The sequence below is a fragment of the Malaclemys terrapin genome, chromosome 1 (assembly GCF_027887155.1).
Source record: "Malaclemys terrapin pileata isolate rMalTer1 chromosome 1, rMalTer1.hap1, whole genome shotgun sequence".
Lineage (NCBI taxonomy): Eukaryota > Metazoa > Chordata > Testudines > Emydidae > Malaclemys > Malaclemys terrapin.
In genome coordinates, this window is record NC_071505.1 from 193,785,941 (window position 1) to 193,810,067 (window position 24,127).

General features: G+C 39.3%; 1 protein-coding gene across 1 annotated transcript in view; it reads right to left on the bottom strand.

Moving 5' to 3' along the window:
- Positions 1 to 24,127, bottom strand: part of BRWD1 (bromodomain and WD repeat domain containing 1) — a 100,034-nt gene that overhangs the window by 19,658 nt on the left and 56,249 nt on the right. Inside the window, exons 30-37 of the mRNA XM_054049220.1 lie at positions 23,232 to 23,387; positions 22,810 to 22,930; positions 15,714 to 15,839; positions 14,546 to 14,624; positions 12,856 to 12,900; positions 9,874 to 10,020; positions 2,744 to 2,896; positions 2,260 to 2,429 (exon numbers count right to left, since the gene is read on the bottom strand). Of these exons, the coding sequence (XP_053905195.1) occupies positions 2,260 to 2,429; positions 2,744 to 2,896; positions 9,874 to 10,020; positions 12,856 to 12,900; positions 14,546 to 14,624; positions 15,714 to 15,839; positions 22,810 to 22,930; positions 23,232 to 23,387 (997 nt within the window). The remainder of the gene's footprint in view (positions 1 to 2,259; positions 2,430 to 2,743; positions 2,897 to 9,873; positions 10,021 to 12,855; positions 12,901 to 14,545; positions 14,625 to 15,713; positions 15,840 to 22,809; positions 22,931 to 23,231; positions 23,388 to 24,127) is intronic.

Genomic DNA, 24,127 nt, shown 5'->3' on the forward strand with positions numbered 1-24,127 from the left:
TTGAGTTCTTCAGTGTTTAGAATAAGGCATCCTTACACGCTTAGGCCACATATGTACTAAGGTATCTTTGCTGGTATGGCTACACTGGAATAGTATACTGGCAAAGAGCGCCTACCCTGGTCGCAGCTTATACCACCAAAACTGTGCTTTTACTAGAATATTATTCCACCACATCTAAGCAAAAAACAGATTACATGAGTAAAAGTGCAATTTTTCCAGTATAACTTTGTGTACTACTAGGGGCTTCTGATAGCACAACTATGGTCTGGTCTATACTACCCGCCTGAATCGGCGGGTAGAAATCGACCTCTCGGGGATCGATTTATCGCGTCCCGTTGGGACGCGACAATCGATCCCCGAATCGGCGCTCTAACTCCACCAGCGGAGGTGGGAGTAAGCGCCGCCGACAAAAAGCCGCAGAAGTCGATTTTGCCGCCGTCCTCACAGCGGGGTAAGTCGGCTGCAATACGTCGAATTCAGCTACGCTATTCACGTAGCTGAATTTGCGTATCTTAAATCGACTCCCCCCGGTAGTGTAGATGTACCCTATGTTGGTGAAGAACTACACCTCTTTAACTCCCTGGCCAACACAACTGTGCTGGCAGAAATCTTTAGCATGTACTTGGCCTTACCCAGCGAGGATTTTACACCTCTTGCACCTGTTCTACTGGTCTTAGAGACTTACACATGAAACTACATCTCTTGGTTTAGGGGACGTTTGAACATTTCTTCCGTAGCTACCTCCTAGCAGACTTTTAGCTGGGAGCATACCAAGCGTTCCCCCCCCCGTGACTCCCCAGCCTCTTTCATGGGTAAAGACATGGGGCAAGAATTAGATTGAGAATCCACCACATATAGGAAAGTCATCCAGAGATTTCTGGGGAGCCTGGCAGGAGGCCATTTTGTTTGCTCACATTAGAAAATACCCACCACTTTAGGATACTAAATGGTAACTTGGTTCCTTTGGTTTACAGACTCACTCAAGTAAGATTTTTCTAATTATTAAGCCACAAATTCATATAACCAGAGATTCTTTTTGAGGGACAAGAAATGCATGCTGTGGTCAAGATGTGTCTTGTAATTTGCAGAGCAAATCTGAAGCACTCCTTGAATTCCGCTGAAGAGGAAATGAGGTCTCAATAATCCTCTGAAACACTAATCCTTGGCTCAGTGAAGGTCTGTGTGCTGGGAACAAGTCATACATAATTCCTCTTCAGATATGAATGAGACTGATGTTTCAGATAGAGCATTGCCTGCTCTTTAATGTGTTTCTTTATTTCAGCCATACTTGCCTGCTATTTGGTGGAGGGAAGGGAGCAGATTGAGAATGTGAGGAATAGTCCTGTAACAGATCCTAATAAGCTCAGCGCACCTGCCACTGCCCCACATACGCTCTACAGTTAAGAATTGAAAACCTAGGGTGGCTCACTACTTGCCAGAAACAGTAGGGAAATGAAGAGCTGTATTTGGCCAAGGTAGGTGGACCTTGCTTCTGCTGCCAGTTGCAGAATGGCTGGGTGGCAACAGAAAGGGACATATCCAAGTAAACACACTGCTAGGCAATGAGAGCCATTGCCTCTGGATAGTAAGCACAGGAGGGAAAACCACATTTAAAAGGACTGGTGGAGAAGCATCTGAAAATAATTTATAGGTGATAAATCTAGACTAATTACATTTGCATCAATCACTACCACCACCAGGTTTGACCTTCATGGACTTCTTGCCGCACACACAAAGTGTGGAAGAAAACATGAAGTTAACCATGTTGCATTAGGGATATTGAAGCTTATTTTCTTGGAAATTTTGGGTAAACCTCACCATGAGCTACCAACACCACATTATAATACATGTGGAATATAACTTCCTATTATATATGCTTGGTTATAACAATTTATCCTTATTATGGCTAACAACTTTTACTAATTTGTAATAGGTTTATCATTTAAGCCATCTTTCATATAATTTCAGTCAGTTAAAATTTGGTTGTCTGGTTAAAGCTGAAGAGATTAAAAATGGTTCTACTCCATATGCTCAGAACTGTTTTATAATCAATTTATTTTGCACTACACAAAGGACCTTCTTTGCAAGTCTTCACTGCTGAAAAAAAATTTGTACTAAATATTTCACTATAATTAACCATTTAACTAATAAATTAATCCTAGGAGATCATGCTGTCATCTTACAAAACTGAATGCAATATGCATAATTTTTACAATAGTGAAAATTCCCCAAACGCATTCATCTTTCTAATCTATTTACCTGAGTGTTCTGTTAGGGTGCTGTACCATGCTATGATTTTGCAACCTCCTATAACATCTCTGGCTTCTTCTCAGTCTTTCATTGTGTTTTTGGCCAGTTTTAAAGTCTGAAACGATTCTTCTCATTTTTTCCTCAAATAGTGCTGATAATCTCAAGGTCATACTATAAATCTAAATAAAGAGATGTTAACTTTAAATTATAAAGTATCTTACGAGTAAATTGAATGTTTTACAAAAAAGAATTTACTGAAGTGACCATCTGGAGAAAGTGACAAAAATGACTCAGCATAAATTAGAGCTACAAGAAACATGTGACTGACACCTACTTTTTCTGAATATTTTGTTGCACTCTATTCTTTGTCCAAACCCACCAGAACGGTAGATTGCTCCGTTGCATTACTAAATAGGTACTGATAAAGGGCCCAACACTAAATGAAGCCTAGCCCAGCCTGACTACTATGAAAGCACAGTGTACAAAAAGGTACCTTTGATCTTTTACTTGGAGTGTAAGATTTTGCATTGCTAAATATTAGTCTTATATCTTTGCATAGTTCCATCGGGTTATCATAATTTCCAGCTTCCAGCGTCTCCTTCACTGTACCAAAGTCCATTGGAGTGTCTATAATATGTCTGTAGTCCTAGATAAAAGATATAGAGCAAAAAAATTTCAGTAGCTTAAAAGGGCGTACAGAAAATAAAGCAGAAGAATTTTGATGTGTTATTTTATTATTTCTATTAGCACAATAAGGACAGCTAAATAGTCTCAAGTCTTGAGCTACAACCTCAGCAATTTAAACACCCCAACCCCACTAAAAGAGACTCAAGATTTTAGGTTCAGATGGCTTTGGTTCAGCCTCTGTTGCTGCTGTCCCACCTGGGGGTACATACTACAGCAGCTTTCATTTTTAAAAGTTTCCATCTTTTATGATAGCAGAGAAAACCTTGAAAATATAAACAAAGAGCAGCTAATGCAGTGATGTCCGAGTCCACAGAGCTTTATAGCTTTGAGTGGGTAAACTGTCCCCATTCTTCTCAATGCAAGTTAACTTAGGTGCCCAATAATGATAACATTAAATGTCAACATTAACTATTTCACCAATGATCAAAGCAGAAGGAAGATCATTGCATAAATCTTTCACACTATTTATTCCAAGGGGCTGTGTAAATTGGTAGATTGAGTGTATGGGGAAGGCTTAAGAGATCTCTCCACTTACTTTCCCCTCCAGTCCCCCAATTACTTTCCCCTCCATCCCCTCTAATTAAGAAGGGACTGAGCAGTGCCCAGCAAGGCATCTGAGCCCCAGCAAGGAGTCCAACAGAGCCCATAGGTGTATTTGAACCTCAATAAGGGAGAGCCAAACTCAAGGACTGGAATCCAGACAACAATTTGTTGGAGTATTATCTCATTTTGTCATCTTAACTGGGCAGAGCTCAGAAGAGTAACACTACTTTCTTCCGAACCTTTGAGCATTACTGAACATTTGTGTTACTGTAGCAGGCAAAGACCCCAACCAGGATTGGGGCCCAATTGCACAGAGTACTGAACAAACACAGACAGTCCCTGCTACAGATATCTTACAATCTAAAATACATTAGAACAAAAATTATTAGGAAGACATAATATACAAGTAAATGAACAAGATGACTAGTGGCACACTTTGGTTCTTACAGGTTGTGTGATGTGTTTTTAATAGGGTCAGAGGAAGTATTAGGAAGAAATGAAGGTTACTTACCTGTAACCGGAGTTCGAGATGACTACACATACTCCCATTTATGGGTACTCCGCCACCTTTTGGTTGAACCCTCGTCTAGCAGAAACAGATATAGGACTCTCATATCCCACCTCAACCCCTCAGTGTCCCAATGTATTCAGGGTAAGACTATAAAGGGGGCAAAGCACCCTCCTAACTTCAGGTCCTTCCACTACAAAGCCAGAGACATAATTACAAGGCCTCTAACAGAAAGGGGAAAGAGGGTGGGAAGTGTGCATATGCAGACACATCTTGAAGAACTCCGGTTACAGGTAAGTAATCTTCATTTCTTCTGTGAGTGGCTCTGCATATCCCTACTTATGGGAAAGATTGGCAAAGAGTGCTGAGACTAACCTGGAGGTGGGAACAGGGACTTAATTGAATAAAAACATAAGCACCACTTTGCCAACCCCAGAGTATGTTGCTTGGTGAAAGAGCACTGAAGTTCAGGTTGCAGCTTTGCAAATCTCAGTCTGAGGCATCTGCCTCAGACAAGCAAAGAAAGCAGCTACAGCTCTAGTGGAATGTGGTTGAATCGAAGCAGCTACAGGAATTTTTGCTAGCGTTCAACACTCAGCAATACATTGCTTTATCCACCAGGAAATAGTCTGAGAAGAAACCGTATGCCCCATGTGGTTCCTGACATATGAAACAATCCAGACATTTTACAAAACCTCTCAGTTCTGTCCAAATAATAGGCAAGTGCCCTTATGGCAGCCAATGTATGGAACACAGATCTTTCTAGAATGTAGTTTAGAGGGGGGAAATGGTAAATTAACAGACTGATTAATGTGGAAGTCAAACACCAAATGATAAAATGAACATTTAGCCAATGGGGTGAAATGAGATTTCACCAACATGGTCAAAACCAAACTGAGGTCTAAGGAAAGGACAGGGTCTCTAACAGGATGCACATTAGATACACCTTTATAAACTTTTTAACTGAAGCAAGAACAAACAGGGATCTACCATCAACTAAAGCATGATACGTAGAGATGGCTGACAAATGGACCTTTAATGATGAGTTAGACTAGACAACTCTTGGATTTAAGTATGTTAAGTAGTCCAGCCAATATTGAGAATCAGACGTCCGCTGCATCCATGCCTGAAATCTAGACCACTTTAGGTAGTAACAGTTTCTAATGGACCATTATCTAGAGTTAACTAGTATGAACGGATGAACACGACTGCTCAAGAGCAGATAAAGTACGACCATACATACTCAAGTGAAGGGACTGAAGGTCTGGGTTAAAAATCCTGCCCCTCCCCCATCCCCTCCCCCCGGGGACACGAGGTCTGGAGACAGAGGAAGGTATATGAAGACTCCACTGGACAGTTGAAAGAGATCAGTAAACCACTGCTGATGTGGTCAAGATTGGGCAATGAGTATTATCTTGCCTTATCCTAACACCTCTCTATCACCTTCGGTATGAAGGGAAAAATAAATATATCCGACCCCTTTCCCAGCATAGCAGGAAAGCATCTGACACACAGACTGTTCCTACCCAGTCTAGAATAGGAACAACGACATATTATTTGGAACCTAGTTGCAAATAGGTCTACAGTTGGGTTGACCCTATCTGGAAAATATGGTCAACCACCTAATCTTTTAGGGACCTCATGTGCATCTGAGAGCAGTCTCTGTTGAGACTATCCACAACTATGTTGCTTTCCCCAGCCAAATGTAGTGCCACAGGATACATTTCATGGCAGATACATCAATCTCACAGATTTATCACCTCTGCAAACGAGGGGGCAGAGTGATCATCCACTGTTTGTTAATATAACAACATGTTTGCAAAATATCTGTTACTATCTGCACAACCTTTCCCGGCAGCTGATGGAGGAATGCTCTTAGAGCCAGATGAACTGTTCTTAGTTCCAGTATGTTGATGTGCAATGTTCTTTCCTGAAAAGATCAATGTTCTCGAACTGTTTAAATGATTCAAGCATGCCCCATCCAATGGTTGGGGGGGGAGGGGGTATCTGAAATCACTGTCCGAGATGGACCCGAAGAACTGAACTGCATATTTCAGAGCATGTTTGTCCTGCTTGCCCACCAGTCCAGAAAGACTATGATGTTCTGAAGTTTAGTGAACAGCTAAAGGCTGTCTGAACTTCAACTGTAAGCCTGGGACCTGCCTCAGAGGTCTCATTTTTAAATTGGCAAAGTCACATCAGTAGTGGCTGCCATAAAACCCATGAGACTCAGGAAGAACCTCACCCTCTATGTGGGGCAATTTCAAATTCTTAACAGACTACCGCATTTTGAGAGACCTGTCATCAGGTACAAAAACTCTCGTTACCACGGAGTCCAATATGACACCAATGAAAAGGATCCTTTGTGTAGGACAGAGGATTGACTTTCGGATGCTGAGAAGAAAAGATTGGTCGTGGTAACTATGTGAAAAGTCTTCACGCACAGTGACTTTTGATAGCCAATCGTTCATATAAGGGCAAACAAATATACCCTGCTTCCTCAGATACACCACCACCACAGAGAGGCACTTTGTAAATACCCTGGGTGCTGCAGAAAGGCAAAATGGAAGCACCTTGTACTGGAAATGGCTCCCAGCTACCACAAATCAAAGGTACTTTTGATGTTTCTGAAACTGCAATATGAAAATTAGTGTCCTTTGGTTCCCAACTCTCAATCTAATCCAGGACTGATAGCAAGGGATTACTGAAGACAAGGTCAGCGTATGGAAATGAAATTTCCATATGTGTTTGTTCAATTCCATCAAATCTAATATCTATCAGAACCCTCCCCATCCTTCTTTAGTACCCAAAAATATCAGGAGTAAAAACCATGACCCTTTAGGTAAACAAGAATCTCCTTGACTGCTCCTAACAAAGCAACTTCTCAACTTCTGTGAGAATTGCCTCAGGAGAGGGGTCCCTGAAGAGGGACAGACGGGGGAGTTTGAGGAAGGCAGCATTATTTAATTGAATGCCATAGCCTTTTCTTGTGATCTCTAAAATCCACTGGTTTGATGTTGTCCGCCTCCATTTGTGGATGAAATGGGGTACAGCTGGTCTCCAAAGGAGGGGGTAGAAAAAAGGTAGTTGGCTGGTCCTAGACTCTCAGGAATCATGTCAAAACTGAGGCTGTGTGTTCCGGAAAGAGGGGGCTGACAGGGAAGTGGGCTATTTGGGTTTGGAACCTTGTTTGAAAGGTCTCTTTCTGTAACCGTTCTATGAGGCTTGTTGTTGGTAACTTGAGTCTCTGACTGGATGAAAAGTAGGGTGCTGAAGGCTGGGAGCATTGCTGCCTCTGCTATTGAAAGAAGGGCCAGCCCTCCTTTCAACGGGTGGGATTAACCCCAGAGACTGAGCTGTCAAACTTGCATCCTTCAGTATTTCTAGTAAGTTGTGAGTCTTTATACTGAAAAGACCTTCCCCTTCAAAAGGGAGATCGTCGAAGCTTACTTCTGGTGTCCATAATTATACAAGAGGATCAAAGCCATGCACGCATCCTGATAGTCACAGCAGACCCAATCCTTTGGCAGCAGTCTGAGGCACTGAAGGAAGCTCTGAGGGAATACCTGGCTACATTCTGACCCTCCAATAAGATGGCATTAACCAACCTTCTCCTGTCTTCAGGTACGTCCTGGAGAAGACAACATTCTCCCACAGAAGGAACTGGTCACAAGACATAACTGCCTGATAATTCACCATCCTAATACCGAGGGATGAGGCGAACACCTTTCTCCCCAATGAGTTTTTCATCTTTCCCCTGTCACTTAAAGTGAAGTGTAATTGTTCCAACCTTGCCCTGTTGCTGGCAGCAACTATTACCAGCAAGTTGTGCACAGGATGGATATGAAAATACGAGAACCCATCAGAGGGTATCTGGTATAATTTGTCCGCCTTCTTTAAGATAGGTAGGCAAGAGGTGGGATTGGATCACACAAATCTGGCCGACTACAAAAACCCCACCAGGATGGGGAGTGATATCTGACTCTTGGCAGAGGTACCGAGATTATAAAATACCAGATATGAAGTCTCTTCCACTGGTACCACAAGGAGATTCAGAGTGGACAAAGTGCAATTCACCAAGTCCTGAAATTGGAGTGTCCTCAGGAGGACGAAGTCACTCCCACGTTCATCCGGTGATAAGTCAGGCTTGAAGTCAGTTTCTAAATGCTTCTGCTGAAAGAAAAGGGTTTTCTTCATCATCATCATCGTCCTCAGACAGGGCATCAGATATCACTGTCTGCAGTGTCAATGGATCCAGGGGAATCAGATCACAGGATCTCTGGGCTTTCAGATTCCTTGCAGATGAAATGTCGCTTCCACATCCACAAGAAGAGTAACTAAAGAGGTCTTGGCATGGTCATCAATAAGACCCTGGTCCCTGATACCCGGGGTTTTCAGAACCAAAAGCAGTGGTAACTTAAAATGTTTCACTCCACGGGCTATCAGGAATAAATCAATGCGAACACAGCAATTCTGTCTGATGAAAGGTTAATACAAGTAAGCATGTACCCTTATCTAAAAGTGCAATTTATTAGATATAAGCGCACACAGACATAAGCAGTATGTTTAGAACAATCCAAATAATTACCGAGAATCTGAGATGGTATAATTTTCAGCAGGTCAGCAATGGCCCATTGCTTCCCCACTGGCGAGTTTGGTATCAGAAAAAAAGTATCTCAGAATAGCTTCAGAGAATTGCCCCCAAGTACACTCTATTATATAGTCTTTTTACTAGACTAACTTTTACAAAACACACAGCTCATAGTGACCCCCTACTGAGTCATCACCTCTCCTTACTTCAATAAACTACTTAAACATTAGTCATAATAAGGTTCTATATCTAAGGTGCACAAATTCAAGATTCTCATCCACTTATTTTCTTTCAGTCTCAATTTGTTGACTCTTTCTTCCCCTCCTTCCATTCTGATTAGAAGAAACTGCAAGACTCTGGTTGTGTTTGACCTTTCCTCCAGAAGCCTTGCTTGTTCAAATTAACCCTTAACTACGTGGTGTTCTATTTTATTAATGATCCAGTCCCAGTAGGGGCTGCGGCTTCTTCGAACCCTGCAGTCGAACGGAACAGACTGAGGCCACCGAGGCCAAGGCTGGCTCTTCAGACGTTTGAACCGAAGTCAGAACAGATTCAGAGGGTTTAGCCTCAAGGGCTTCCTTAAGTAGTAGTAGCTGTAGGCAAGCCTTCCTGTCTTTGCAAGGTCTGGGAGAAGTGGGGTGAAACTCTGGCATCCATGAAGAGGTTTAAGAAAGTAATATTTAAAGTTAACAGTCCAATGAAGTTAATGCACGCAAAAAAGTTCACACTTCTCAATCATTGTTTCACGATATCTGCAAACATCGCTGCACTGGTTTACATTTGCAAGGTTTTCTTTGCAATCATGGGGTTAGGAATTGACTATTTTTCAAATGAAAGGTTAGATTCTATAGAATATGAATGTCCTATAGTCCACAAATAATAATACAGGTCAGATTCAATTCATGGCCAAACATTTGACAGCCCTGCCCTTGAATCTCAAGGAAATAGTAATTTTTTTTTTAAATATCCATTAGATGTAACTAACTTCAAGCAACACAAAATGATACTAGTATGAGATAAGCAGTTCCAGTTTCAGTAACAAACAAAAAGACCTAGGAATTAAGAATACAGACAACATGAATCTTTTCATTGATGTTTTCTTATGATAGGACATAGATATCTAGGCACATGGCAAGGCTAATTTGTGTCAACGGTTCTGGACTAGCTCCAAGAGCTCGGATCTATGAAGCCAACTTCATGAATGACAGTCACATTATGGTACAAGTTCTGTACCAAAAGAGAAAAATGATAAGACAAACATTAAGTCACTTAAGTTTTATGAAGGATAACTTACAGGATATTGATCCAAATCAACAGGTTGTCTAAAAGGCTCAGAATCTTCACATTGGAAAATTAAATTTACCAGTTCCATACATTGTTTCTTCCAGGTATTTTCATCATAGTTAATTTTCACATTGTTTCGTCTCTTCATAACCCGTCTCTTAAAAAAAAAAATAATAATAATTACTCCCAGAAAAAAAACAAGTTACAAAAATAATTCCAATTAGAATGTTAAACACACATTGCAGAAACTGCTGGATAAACTTCGAGAGTATCTTAGTAAAGAAACAGAAAATTATAGCATTCTACTTTTTGCATTTTTTGTAATTCCTTCTCTTCAATTTTTGATAAGTGTTGAGTAAGAATTTTCTCCCCTTCAACCTAGCTTTTTATTATTGGCTGGCCTACAGAATCAAACATACTATTATATTTAAGTGTTTTCAAGATATTTCTTGATCTCTGAAAATTCCTTTAGGAAAATTATACCCAGTGATCAAAAGGGTTAAACCCACATCTTGTGTTTTTTCTAATTGTTTTCTTGCTGAAAACACTGTCCTGTGTCCCTTAAGTATAAACCTTGAAGAAAAGACCTAAGACTGTTTCCTGAATAATTCCAACAGTTTACACATTAGGTTCATATACTCAGACTTTAAGGTCAGAAGGGTCCATCATGATTAAGGATAAGATTTTGTCTCAGACATTTTTGGTAAAAGTCATGGACAGGTCACACGCAATAAAGAAAAATTCACGGAAGCCGTGACCTGTCCATGACTTTTACTAAAAATATCTGTGACAAAATGAGGATCAGCGGGTCCCCACACTGCCTGCAGCAGGGCAGCTGCGCAAATTCTGGGGCCGCTGGAGCTCTGGGGGCCACCAGAGGCGGCGGGGATACCCTGCAGCTCCCCACTGCTACAGGCTGAAATCATGGAGGTCACTGGAAGTCACGGATTCAGTGACTTCCGTGACCTCCGTGATTAAATCGTAGCTTTAATCATGATCATCTAATCTAACCTCCTGTACATTGCAGCCCACAGATCCTCACCCAACCGCTCCTATAATAGGCGCTTAATGTTTGGCTGAGTTACTGAAGATCTCAAATCTTGATTTAAAGACTTAAAGTTACTGAAAATCCACCATTTACCCTAGTTCAAACCAGCAAGCGACCTGTACCCCATGCTGCAAAGGAAGGTGAGAAACCCGCACGGTCTCTGCAAATCTGACCTAAGGGAAAATTCCTTCCTAACCCCAAATATGTTCATCAGTTACACCCTGAACATGTGAGACCCACCAGCCAGACACCTGGGAAAGAATTCTCTGTAGTAACTGAGACCCCTCCTCATCTTGTATCCTATCTCCAGCTGTTGGAGATATCTGCTAGTAGCAGTTGCAGGTGGGCCATATGCCATTTAGGCAACCTCATCATACCATCTCCTCCATGAACTTATCAAGCTCAGTCTTCAAACAAGTTAGGTTTTTTTACCCCCCAGTACTGCCTTGGAAGGCTATTGCAGAACTTCACTCCTCCAATGGTTAGAAACCCTCGCCTAATTTCGAGCCTAAACTTGTTGATGGACAGTTCATAGCCATTTGCTCTTGTGCCAACATTGGCCCTTATGTTCAACAACTCCTCTTCCTTTCTGGTGTTTATCCCTCTGATGTATTTAGAGAGAGCAATCATTTCTCCTCTTAGGATTCATTTTGTTAGCCTCAACAAGCCAGGCACCTTAAGTTTCCTGGTTCTCCTTTCCTCTTATCCTGGTAGCCCTTCTCTGCACTTATTCCAGTTTGAATTTATCCTTCTTAAACATGGGAACCCAGAATTGCATCCAGTATTTCAGATGAGGTCTCATCGTGCCTTGTACAATGATTTTAACACTTCTCTTTCCCTACTGGAAATATCTTGCCTAATACAATCCTCAGATGCATCAGCCTTTTTTCAGGGTCACACCACATTGGTGGCTCAGTCATCCTATGATCAACCAATACACCCAGGTCTTCCTCCTCCTTCATTACTTCCAACTGATAGGTCCCCAGCTTACAGCAAAAATTCTTACAGGCCCTAAATGCATGAGCTTGCACTCTGCATTATTAAATTTAATCCCATTTCTATTATTCCAGTTTTCAAGGTCATCCAAACCTTCTTTTATGATATTCTGGTCCTTTTCCATATTGGCAATACCTCCCAATTTTGTGTCATCTAAAAATGTTATTAGTACACTCCCATTTTGTGTGCCACGGTCATTAATGAAAATGTTAACCAAGATTGGTCTCAAGACTGATCCTTGAGGAATTTCATTAATAACCTCCCTCTAGCATGCCAGTTCACCTTTCAGCATGACCAGTTACAGCATCCCCTTTAACCAGTGCCTTACTCATCATCTGATTCTCGTACTGATCCCTATCTTCTCCAATTTAACTAATAACTTCCCCTGTGGAACTATATCAACCACTTTACTGAAATCCAGATAGAGTACATCTATTGCATTTCCTTTGTCTACAAAACTAGTTATCGTCACAAAGAAAAATCAGTTTGGTCTGGTAGGATCTACCTTTTGCAATACCATGTTGAATTTTAACCCAATTATTTACCACTGTGCCTTTAACTACTTTCTCTTTCAAAATTTGTTTTAAGATCTTGCATATAATTAGGGTGAAACTAAGGGGCCTGTAGTTTCCTGGATCACTTTATTCCTTTCTTAAATTAGGTACTATATTTGCAGTTCTTCAGTTATTGAAGTCTGTTTTAATATCAGTTTTATCCATTGCATGTTCTGAATTATGACTTAATTACAGGAATAAGTAAAAAACCTGAAGAAATCTTTAAAAAATTGTATCTGATTATTTGCAGTTATCACTAAGAAAGTTAGGATAGACATTAATTACAAAAAGGTAGCATGCTCCACTAGGTTCTGCTACTTCACTACTGTTTCTGCTGATCACCTTTTTGGACAGGTAGGATTTCAATATTTATGGTAAGGACAGGCCAACTTACTTTTACTTTTCTGTAAGAAGTTCTTGGAAGACATTTATCATCATCCTACAAAACAGACCACACACCACGTCAAAAATAATTCACAAAATAAAATAGGTAACAACTATTCTGACAAAGAAGCTGCCATTATAAATTTATACTACAATGAAAATAGTAAACATACTATCTATTGTGATGGACATTATAGAAAACTGTCCAGTTAAGCTAGAAGTTCCAACAGCTCCTGACAAGCCAAGAGGGAAACATCAAAGGGGATACTGCAGCCTTTAAGGAGGCCCCAAATTAGGAGTGACTTATTTAGGTCCCTAAACACAAATCAATACTTAACATTCCTGGCACCAGCATCATGTCCTTAACCTCAATGGATGGATGATACTGGAGTCCTTGATGCAAAGGCACCCAGAGTTAGGGGTTTCAATGACACATCAGAGGGATGCTTGCACTCTTGGTACCTCTTGTTGAATGCTTTTTATATAAAAAGGAGACCTTATGACAAACCAGGGCTCAATACCACCAACTTTAAGCACTAAAGGGCATGAGAAACGCAGCGTGTAGCAGATGAAAAATCTTACAGCTTTTCAAGTTTTGCCTGTCTAGCTCAGAAGCAAAGACGACCAGGCATGAAAATCCCACCAAAAGTAACTTTGGAGAAACTACTTAAACCATGAAAAACAGTGTAAGAGTCACTTATGGCCTGAATTTCAGAGTTTCCCTGGACTTAGTCCACAATAGAGAACATGTGCCTTTCAGCATTTTTAAAAAAGTTTTGCTTAGGAATAAAAAAATGCTTGAAATGTCTTTTTGGTAAAAGTAGTGTACTATTTTTTAATTTTAAGTATACTACCAATATACCAAAAGGTGGCACTCCAAATGTACACATTCACTGTATGCATTGCTATCAATAGCTCATCACATTAAAATAAATGCATTAGACTACTATTCTCAAATCCTGAAGTGAATGTTTTAGTTTCATATTGCATAATCAAATGCAGTAATCAATCATTTTCTCTTTTTTAAATAAAGAAAGCAATTCAAAGCAAAAGTATGAATGAAGAGTAATGACTCTCATCACATCTATAATTCTGTGTTTTGAACTCTTGGCATTATAATTTTTTAAACAGACAATCATTTCTTACCCCCAATTAAAAGAAAAGAAAAAAAAAAAGAGATACCCGGAGTTACATATAATTCAATGAATAGGTCTTTTATATATGTATATACTGCACATTTAAGAATAGGTATGGAGCAACTGAGCCACGCACATTTGGAGGAGGAGGAGAATTATACTGCACTTGACAACAGTGATTTATCTGTAAAATGTACACTTCATGTGCAATATTTATTTACATGTAAATATCCATAACTCAACAATTATTGAAATACAGTTATGAAATATGGTATATCTACCTATACCAGATCCAAACATCCTCAAACTTTGGGGAAGTTCATTATATATATAGAAATTATGTATAAAATACATGAATATGTAGCAGGTATATTTCTATAACCAGACATTTGTAACTGTGGCATATTATAAAAGTATAGGTTTTAAAAAGTATTTAAAATTAGTTTTGCTGCTGCTAGTAACTAGATTGACAGTATTTCTTTATCAGTGCTAATAAACTCCTACTTTGAATATTTGTTTAAACTAAAAACAGCAGCAGAAGCAACAACAACAAGAGTTTATTACCAGATCAGCAGCATCAAGAGAGTCCTGCTCATCTTCTGTTGTATTACTAAGCTCAAATATGTTTGTACAAACCGGATCACTGTAAAGTAGAATTAAAAGCTTTACTACGTGAATAATGGAAAAACATGCTTACCACTTTCTAGACTTTAAAACACACATGAACACTGGAAAAAAGTAATTTTCCAAGAGAATTTAAGGCTTGAAAAGGCACGCTTAAAGAAGGTATTTTAAGCTCAGTAAACAGGGCATTGGCAACATAATTTAATTAAAAACTCCTTTTACCAATTTCAAATGATTTCTGCAGAATCTGCCAGCTAATTTATATATTATAATATGCATCCATCTCAGCTTCCTAACTTTAGATTTATAACTGAATTTAGAATGGCCGTCTAGAAGTTTTTCCACTGAAAAGCAGGTGGCAGTGGTTGAGACGGGAAGGGATATAAAATGTTCTGAATTCTCTATTTAGGAAAGAATTTAGTACATGTTTAACAAATTTCTCTCAGGTCAACTAAAGCATTTTAAAATTAAGGCCTTGTCATCAGTAGGACAAACGGTAACTTGCTTTGCTTGGAACATCTCCATGCTAGATGGTTTACAAGAACTAGTTTGTTGATCAGCCTTTGGATAAGGTCTTTAATTCTGGTCTAGATAAAACAGGAGAGCCTACAGGTTTTCTATAGTGTGAAAAATAATATCAACTCTGAAATGCACCAGATCAGGCAGACTGATTAAAAGAGTAGAGAATACTTGTGTGTGTGACAGACAGTAAAACTGACTTACCTCTAAATGCCTAATGAAACTATATTCAGGGTAGATGGTGTGTGGTGTGCAGGGATGAGCAGAAACCTTTGCTTGCAGCTAAAAGTTTTCTGATGAACAAGTTCTATAGAAAGACCTTTCTCAAGTCTTGAATATTAATAAATGCTGATTAAATCAGAGTGCTAAAAATGTCTCTTTGCTAGACATATCAAGGTGCTTCAAAGTTAGTTTGATAAATAGTTTAGGAAAATATTTAGAACTTGAAAGTTTCTAAAGGATTCAGCTATTATTCATTGCAAAAAAAAAAATAAAGAGTCAGCCAAAATTGAGAGAAATTCAAGTGCTATCTCCAACCCAGGTCAATGAAATGTGTATACAATTATATTCAGACTGAAATATGACTTACTCAATGAACTTTAACAGCTGTTTAGTGATCTTCTTAGCAGATCGAGCAATAGCACTCCGAGGTTCATTGAAGGTGCTAGCATTACTTTCAATACATCTGACTTCCCACACCAATGCAGAGATCCTCCTTTAAGATTATAAAACAAATTAACATTCTTTAATACTAAAAAGAAGAAGTATAGAAAGGAAAATAACTCAGTAAATATCTGTCCCTATTAGGTCTATTATACTAAACTGGCAATCCTTTAGTATAGAACCCCAGCTTAATCTCATTTAAAACAATTCATATGGAAAACAGCATAAAATATTCAGGGTTAGCCAGAGAATGGCAGCTGTAGGGGGGAGTGGAGGGAGACCTCAATATTGATGCAAAAACGATATTAATAAAATATTTTAAGTAGTTACAACTTGTTTGCACCTCTACTGAATAGTAAGGTATAGTTGCAAGAATGTTACAGACAGGATGATTGAAAACATAATATACATGTTTAGCTAATTATGTTACAAAATGTTGAAGCTAATCAAAGAAATTCCAGAGGGTTTCTGCTTCAATCTCCCAAGGATAAGCAAACATCAAGTAAACAAACCATGTAAATATTTTTAGGAAGAAACCCGATTATGAACAGACTGTATGGTTGGGTTATCAGAGAAATAAATCCAGAGGTAAAGTGGGCCTAATTCCATCTCGTCCATCCCCCCCCGCCCCCCAAACCCACTTTTCAAAGAAAAATCTGATTTTAAACCCACACAACAAATTCCAGAAATATCCTTATTGAAATTGATTTCTTTTGTCTTCGTTCTTCAGACTTGGACAACATTTATGGGGGGAAAACGTTTTACACAAGACACTGCTTACTTCCAACTCATGTTTCCACTTAAAGTTGAAAACAATTGTTGTATCTCAAATGCTTAAGATGGTAAAAGCTTCTTTTAATGTATTTTTCCAACTATTTTGTATCAAAATGCATGCCTTCATATAATAACTGCCTGATATTATTGCAGTATGAATAGTGAGATGTTTTATATACAAATATAGCAAGGACATTTGATATTAGTCTAATTACTAATGCAAGAAGCTATTTAAGCATAGAATATTTAGATTAATGGGGAATTAATTGATTACTGACAGTGGACAAGCAAACCCTCACCCAACGCAGGAGACAAGAAAATCATTGTTAGAAAAATTGCCATGTAAAGTCAACAACTTAGGCTAAAGACTTTCTAACAGTTATATAACTTTAAAAAACTGTTCTGAGAATGAAAAACTCTTATGTTAAGAACAAGATTGTTTAGACTATTTGACAACAGAATTTCATTTCCTGTCAAATAAAAGGAAAAACAAATCTCAGAAAATGGACTAAGAAGAAAGTTAAAACTAATTAAGAATTTTCTGGATCTTTCCTACCACAAGAAGAACAAAGGCAATAAAGAAATGTTGCATATTCATTAAGCAGACTGCATATTCAGGAGCTCAAACTACCACCTAAACCAAAGCCGAAGGCATGAAGCCAATGAAAAGAGAAAGAGCAACCAACCTGAATCTAAGCAAGCATGAATGAGGTGTTTTCTTATAATTTCACAAAAGGAAGAAAAAGGGTATCAGATTCTAAAGTGAGCATTCTCACTCCCTGAGATGCTGCTTAAACAGCAAACACTCTATAACTCATCCTGTCCACCTCTATAAGAAAGAAGAAAAAGAGAGAAGACTCAAGAAGAAACCAATCCCAGGAAACCATCCCAAGACTTCAACATGGATTGGTGAGAGGAAGTTAAAGCCACTACCAAGGGATTAGATTTAAAACTCCTGTAATGATTTGCTGGAATACTGAAATGCTGTTGTAATTTGAAATACTAATCGTTTCTCCTGTTAATCAAGTGATTAGACTATGTATTCATGAGAAGAGACAGGGGCTAAACATTGGTAAACAGAGAAAAGGGGGATTCTATTAGATTTTAGATTCTTAATATTGCTTAACTGGCCTGTCAGAAGACAGCTCTTTAAATGGCTTCTTCTAAGTAACTGATTTAAATATTTTCTTGGGCTTCATAAGCTGTTTTTAAGATTGCTTACTTTATCACCTATAAATTGACTGGTTATTTAATAACCAACAGGTCCACATTCCCTGAAACAAAATTATTTTGCCCATCTTTAATCATTCTTTGTTATCTAAGGATATACTAAAGAATGGATTCACAATTTTGGGAAACAATATACTTTGGTCTTAACTTACCAAGAGGAAAGCACACTTCTCAGGTGTTCAATATCGGGGCATAATCTCTGTCAAAAGCTCTCCATAGAGAGACATACAGAAGAGATTGTAATGGAAATAACCACTTTATCATTTGTGTTCAGTCATTTGTGCTGTTTTCTTTTCCTTTCTTTAATAATGAAACAGCCCTGGTTAATAACTGGTGGGCTTAAACGTTTGCTTGCTATCCCCTAAACAATGTAGAAGAATCCCTGTGAGTCAATAATGGAAGCTACACTAATGAGTTGGCAGTAACAGAAACAGCAGGAGCTGGTCTCCCATTTCTTGTTTCTCTAAACTAAATGTTTTTAGTAATTCTGAAAACAAAATTACTTGGCGTCCAACTATTTCTAAGTACCCCTTTCTACATCACACATTAATCTTTTTTTTTTCCTCCTACCCCTTCAATGTTGAGATTCATGTTAATGCTAGTTAAGCATTTAGGATTTAGCATATTCCTGGCCTAAGTGCATATTTTTCTGAGCACTCTCCTTACATACTGAAATACTTTCATATTTCTCCACAACTATCAGACTACACAATCATACATTGAGTGGAACACTTTAATGAGTCAGTTAAGTTGAAAAAAAATACAAATAAAGATAAAACTACATTAAAATTAATTTGTATATGACGTTTGTGTCCGCCAGGCTCCCACGAGTTAGTCCTCAAAACCAACTACTTCTGGGGTAATATCCACAATGGCAGGCTTTTTTCCAGCTATCCAAAATATTGATGGCTCAGAATAAGCATTCTGGCACCCCCAGATTCTGAAATCTCACTTGCATAGACACTACTGCATTTAGCCTGAGTTCCTTTGGAGGTTCATAAAGCTTTCAAGCCCATATATTATTTTAAAACTTAATGAGACCCATCTGAAGAGAATAAAAATCCTGTTACTTAATTGGTACTGTATATTGTATCAAATTCTATTTTGAGCCACACAGACCTGATGCCTCTTTTGATATCAGAGTACTGAGAATGCAGCATACAGAAAACGTATGTATTTCGTTATCTTAGTCACCTCTAAAGAAAGAAGGAGCGCTATTGCAAAAGAGACCCCCCCACACACAAAAAAAACAGCAGAAAAGAAAACGAATGAAAAATATTGTCAAAATATGACCTCTTTCCATATTGTCCTAAGACATAACTATCTCCAACTGGGTAATTCCCCACCTGCCTGTTAAGTTCAATTTTTGACTTTCCCCAATCTTTCATATTTCTATCCTCCTCATCATCATGGCCTGAGAGGAAGGATTATTGAGTAAAGGTCCTCTGCAAGTTTGAAGAAACGGAGGACCCAAGTAATAAGCAAATGGAAGCGATGTGCTGCATGGCCATGTACAGGGCTTAATTTTAACACTTACTATTCCAAATCCTTATAGCTATTTATGAACCAAATTATAATAATTGGCAAATACATATTTACCTCTTTATCCATAAATCTCAAAGCACTTCACAAAAGGTAAATTTCATCCCCATTTTACAGATGAGGAAACTAAAATGCAGAGATAATACGGGCCTGATTTTCAGAAGTGTGGGGCACGTACAACTCCCATTAAAGTCAATGGGTACTGCAGGCATTCAGCATCTCTGAAAACCAGGCCCCATGTATCACAACTAAAGCACTCTTAACATTGTCAAACACACCTACGCGACTTAGGTACCTAAGGCAAGCCATTTACAAGACAAACTTTGCCTCTCTAAAAAGGAAAAAGGACACTAAACTATCTAAACTGCTACATGCCACAAGCAGCCACAACAGTAGTTCCCGTAACCCACTCAGCAATATTGTTAATCTTTCCAGCTATACTCTTACCCCAGCAGAAGAGTCTGTCCTATCTCGGGGCCTCTCCTTTTGTCCCTCCAGACCCACGAACATGATACAGTTCTGCGGTGACCTAGAATCCTACTTTCGACGTCTCCGACTCAAAGAATATTTCCAACATACCTCTGAACAGCATACTAACCCACAGAATCCCCCCTACCAGCACTACAAAAAAAAGGATTCTGCGTGGACTCCTCCGGACAGTCGAAACAACAGACTGGATTTCTACATAGATTGCTTCCATCAACGTGCAAAGGCTGAAATTGTGGAAAAGCAACATCACTTGCCCCATAACCTCAGCCATGCTGAACACAACACCATCTACAGCCTCAGAAACAACCCTGACATCATAATCAAAAAGGCTGACAAAGGAGGTGCTGTCGTCACCATGCGGGCAGGGGACTGGACTCGATGACCTCTCGAGGTCCCTTCCAGTCCTATAATCTATGAATCTATGAATAAATTGGAATATGACCAAGAGGCTGCTAGACAGCTCTCTAACACCACATTCTACAGGCCATTATCCTCTGATCCCACTGAGGATTACCTAAAGAAACTACACCATCTGCTAAAAAAACTCCCTGACAAAGCACAGGAACAAATCTGTACAGACACATGCCTAGAACCCCGACCAGGGTATTCTATTTGCTACCCAAGATCCATAAACCTGGAAATCCTGGACGCCCCCATCATCTCAGGCATTGGCACCCTAACATCAGGCTTGTCTGGTTACGTGGACTCTCTCCTCAGACCCTACGCTACCAGCACTCCCAACTATCTTCGAGACACCACTGACTTCCTGAGGAAACTACAATCCATCGGTGATCTTCCAGAAAACACCATCCTGGCCACTATGGACATAGAAGCCCTCTACACCAATATTCCACACAAAGATGGACTACAAGCTATCAGGAACAGTAACCCCGATAATGTCACAGCTAACCTGGTGGCTGAACTTTGTGACCTTGTCCTCACCTACAACTATTTCACGTTTGGGGACAATATATACCTCCAAGTCAGCGGCACTGCTATGGGTACCCGCATAGCCCCACAGCATGCCAACATTTTTATGGCTGACTTAGATCAACGCTTCCTTAGCTCTCGTCCCCTAACGCCCCTACTCTACTTGCGCTACATTGATGACATCATCATCTGGACCCATGGAAAAGAAGCCCCTGAGGAATTTCACCATGATTTCAATAATTTCCATCCCACCATCAACCTCAGCCTAGATCAATCCACACAAGCGGTCCATTTCCTGGACACTACTGTGCTAATAAGCGATGGTCACATAAATACCACCCTATACTGGAAACCTACTGACAGCTACACTTACCTACATGCCTCCAGCTTCCATCCAGGACACACCACACAATCCATTGTCTACAGCCAAGCTCTAAGATATAACCGCATTTGCTCCAATCCTTCAGATAGAGACAAGCACCTACAAGATCTCTATCAAGCATTCTTAAAGCTACAATACCCACCTGCTGAAGTGAAAAAACAGATTGACAGAGCCAGACGAGTACCCAGAAGTCACCTCCTACAAGACAGGCCCAACAAAGAAAATAACACCTTCAGCCCCCAACTAAAACCTCTCCAGCGCATCAGAGATCTACAACCTATCCTGAAAGATGATCCTTTACTCTCACAGATCTTGGGAGACAGACCTGTCCTCGCTTACAGACAACCCCCCAACCTAAAGCAAATACTCACCAGCAACCACACATCACTGAACAAAACCACTGACCCAGGAACCTATCCTTGTAACAACGCCCAATGCAAACTCTGTCCACATATCTATTCAAGTGACATCATCATAGGACCTAATCACATCAGCCATACCATCAGGGGCTCGTTCACCTGCACATCTACCAATGTGATATATGCCATCATGTGCCAGCAATGCCCCTCTGCCATGTACATTGGCCAAACCGGACAGTCTCTACGCAAAAGAATTAATGGACACAAATCTGACATCAGGAATCATAATACTCAAAAACCAGTGGGAGAACACTTTAACCTGTCTGGCCATTCAATATCGGACCTGCGGGTGGCTATCTTACAACAGAAAAACTTCAAAAACAGACTCCAAGGAGAGACTGCTGAGCTGGAACTGATATGCAAACTAGACACAATCAACTCAGGATTGAATAAGGACTGAGAATAGCTGAGCCATTACAAACATTGAATCTATCTCCCCTTGTAAGTAGTCTCACACTTCTTATCAAACTGTCTGTACTGGGCTATCTTGATTATCACTTCAAAAGGTTTTTTTCCTCTTACTTAATTGGCCTCTCAGAGTTGGTAAGACAACTCCCACCTGTTTATGCTCTCTGTATGTGTGCATATATATCTCAATATTTATTCCACTCTATATGCATCCGAAGAAGTGGGCTGTAGTCCACGAAAGCTTATGCTCTAATAAATTTGTTAGTCTCTAAGGTGCCACAAGTACTCCTGTTCTATTTTCAGAAGGGTTCAGAAGGATTTCAGAAGACATGAGACTCAGGCTCCTAAGTCACTTAAATGCCCAAGTCCCATTTTCAGAAATTTACCACAAATCTGTGACAAGCGTGGCACTTCAGAAATTCAGTTTACGTTACCTGACTGCTAGTCTTAAAAAACAGACATGCAGTTTTCATGTTCATTTATTGCAAAATAGCTCAACTAATTTTGTTTATAAATAATTTCAACCAGTGTTTATAACTGTGATATCACTAGAAACAAGGAAATAGTATCTTTTTTTATATATTACAGTACTAATCACTTTTCAGATAACTATAAAATATTAGTAGCTTTGCATTTATACAGTGCTATTCATTTTCACAGTGTTTACAAACAGAACATTTTTCCTTTTTGGTGCATTTTCCAAAAAATGTTTAGATCTTTGTAGGTCACTTAACTTGATGGAAACATAGTGAAGATAACATGTTTTTGTAGATACAGACTAACATGGCTACCCCCAATAAGTGAAGATAATGAAGTTTTCCTCCTTTCTACTGCTAAGGTAGACTAACCTGTAAAACCGGTTGATTAGTCTCATCCTAATAGTGCAAAGATCCGTTGGATAAGCTATCACTGTACAGTACTTTGGATATGTACTCAGATCAACTGGACCAGCAAAAGCTGCAGAAATGTCTGTCAAAAATAGTAATAATTCAGTTAGTTGAGCTAACAAATTCAAAGCCTGTATACGTATGAATTTTCATACAAGCATTCATACTGTTAACCTATTTTTGTTGACAGAGGTTATAGTATATGTATAAACCTATGAACTGGAATACAGATTTGTGATAAAGGCTGTATACCAGGTTGCACACATAACGACAGTACTTTATCATAAATCTTTAAAAAAGGATCAGCACTATGTCTCAGATACCAAATTATAAAAGTTTACTGCTATGAGAGCAAAGAACTGACTAATTTTCTGTGATCTCACCAAGATTCAGAAGCTGATCAATGCCACTGATAATCCGTTCACATACTTCATCTCGAGATCTTTTCCCCCATTCTCCCTCTTGGGGTTTGTATAGTAGCTTCTCCATTTCTTCATAAGTTACAGAAACACTAGATCCTAATTCCTCAGGTTGATCAACTATAGTTTTATAGTAAACGGGGAAGATGAGAGAAGAAACAAAAGAATAAATGAAAATTGAATAAGCTATATGCTTGCCAAGTTTGACGCTATGTAAATTCTTGCCTAATTTCATAAAATGGGGGGGTTGATGTTTAGGAACACAAAATGTCTTTAGCCTTTCTTTGTTGCAGATGAGTTTTCAGAATACTCTGCCATCTAATGTAGGAATGGCCAATTTTGTTTTTAAATGCACAAAATTGTATACAAGTAGTTGTTAACATTGCTTGCATTTACAGACTGTGTCTGTTTAAATTTAGGCCTGATGTCCACTAGCAAAAGACGCAAATATTTTTGATTACACTACACCGTACACCATTGATAGTCCTAGTGCAGCTGTACCATTTTTCTTCGCACAGTAAGGCTAATTGAGCATATAAAGAACTCACAATATGCAGGGTAATACCACCTGTTCCATGGGATAATAGAAAAAGGATTAGTCAGACACATGGCTGCTGAGCACATCCACAACTACACTAAATAGGAATAAAAAAATTTCAGTGAGCTTGGAAAGGAAGCCAATTCCTAACTCAGGGGATTGGGAAGAAAATTCCCTTTGGGGTGGCTATTGTATGACTGCCCTCTTCAAGATTTCATGAACTTTCCCTCCGAAGCATCTAATACTTAAAAATGACAGTGGCTGGATTAGATGGACCACTGGTCTGATGACCATTAAAACTGATTTTGATTCTAGTAGTAAC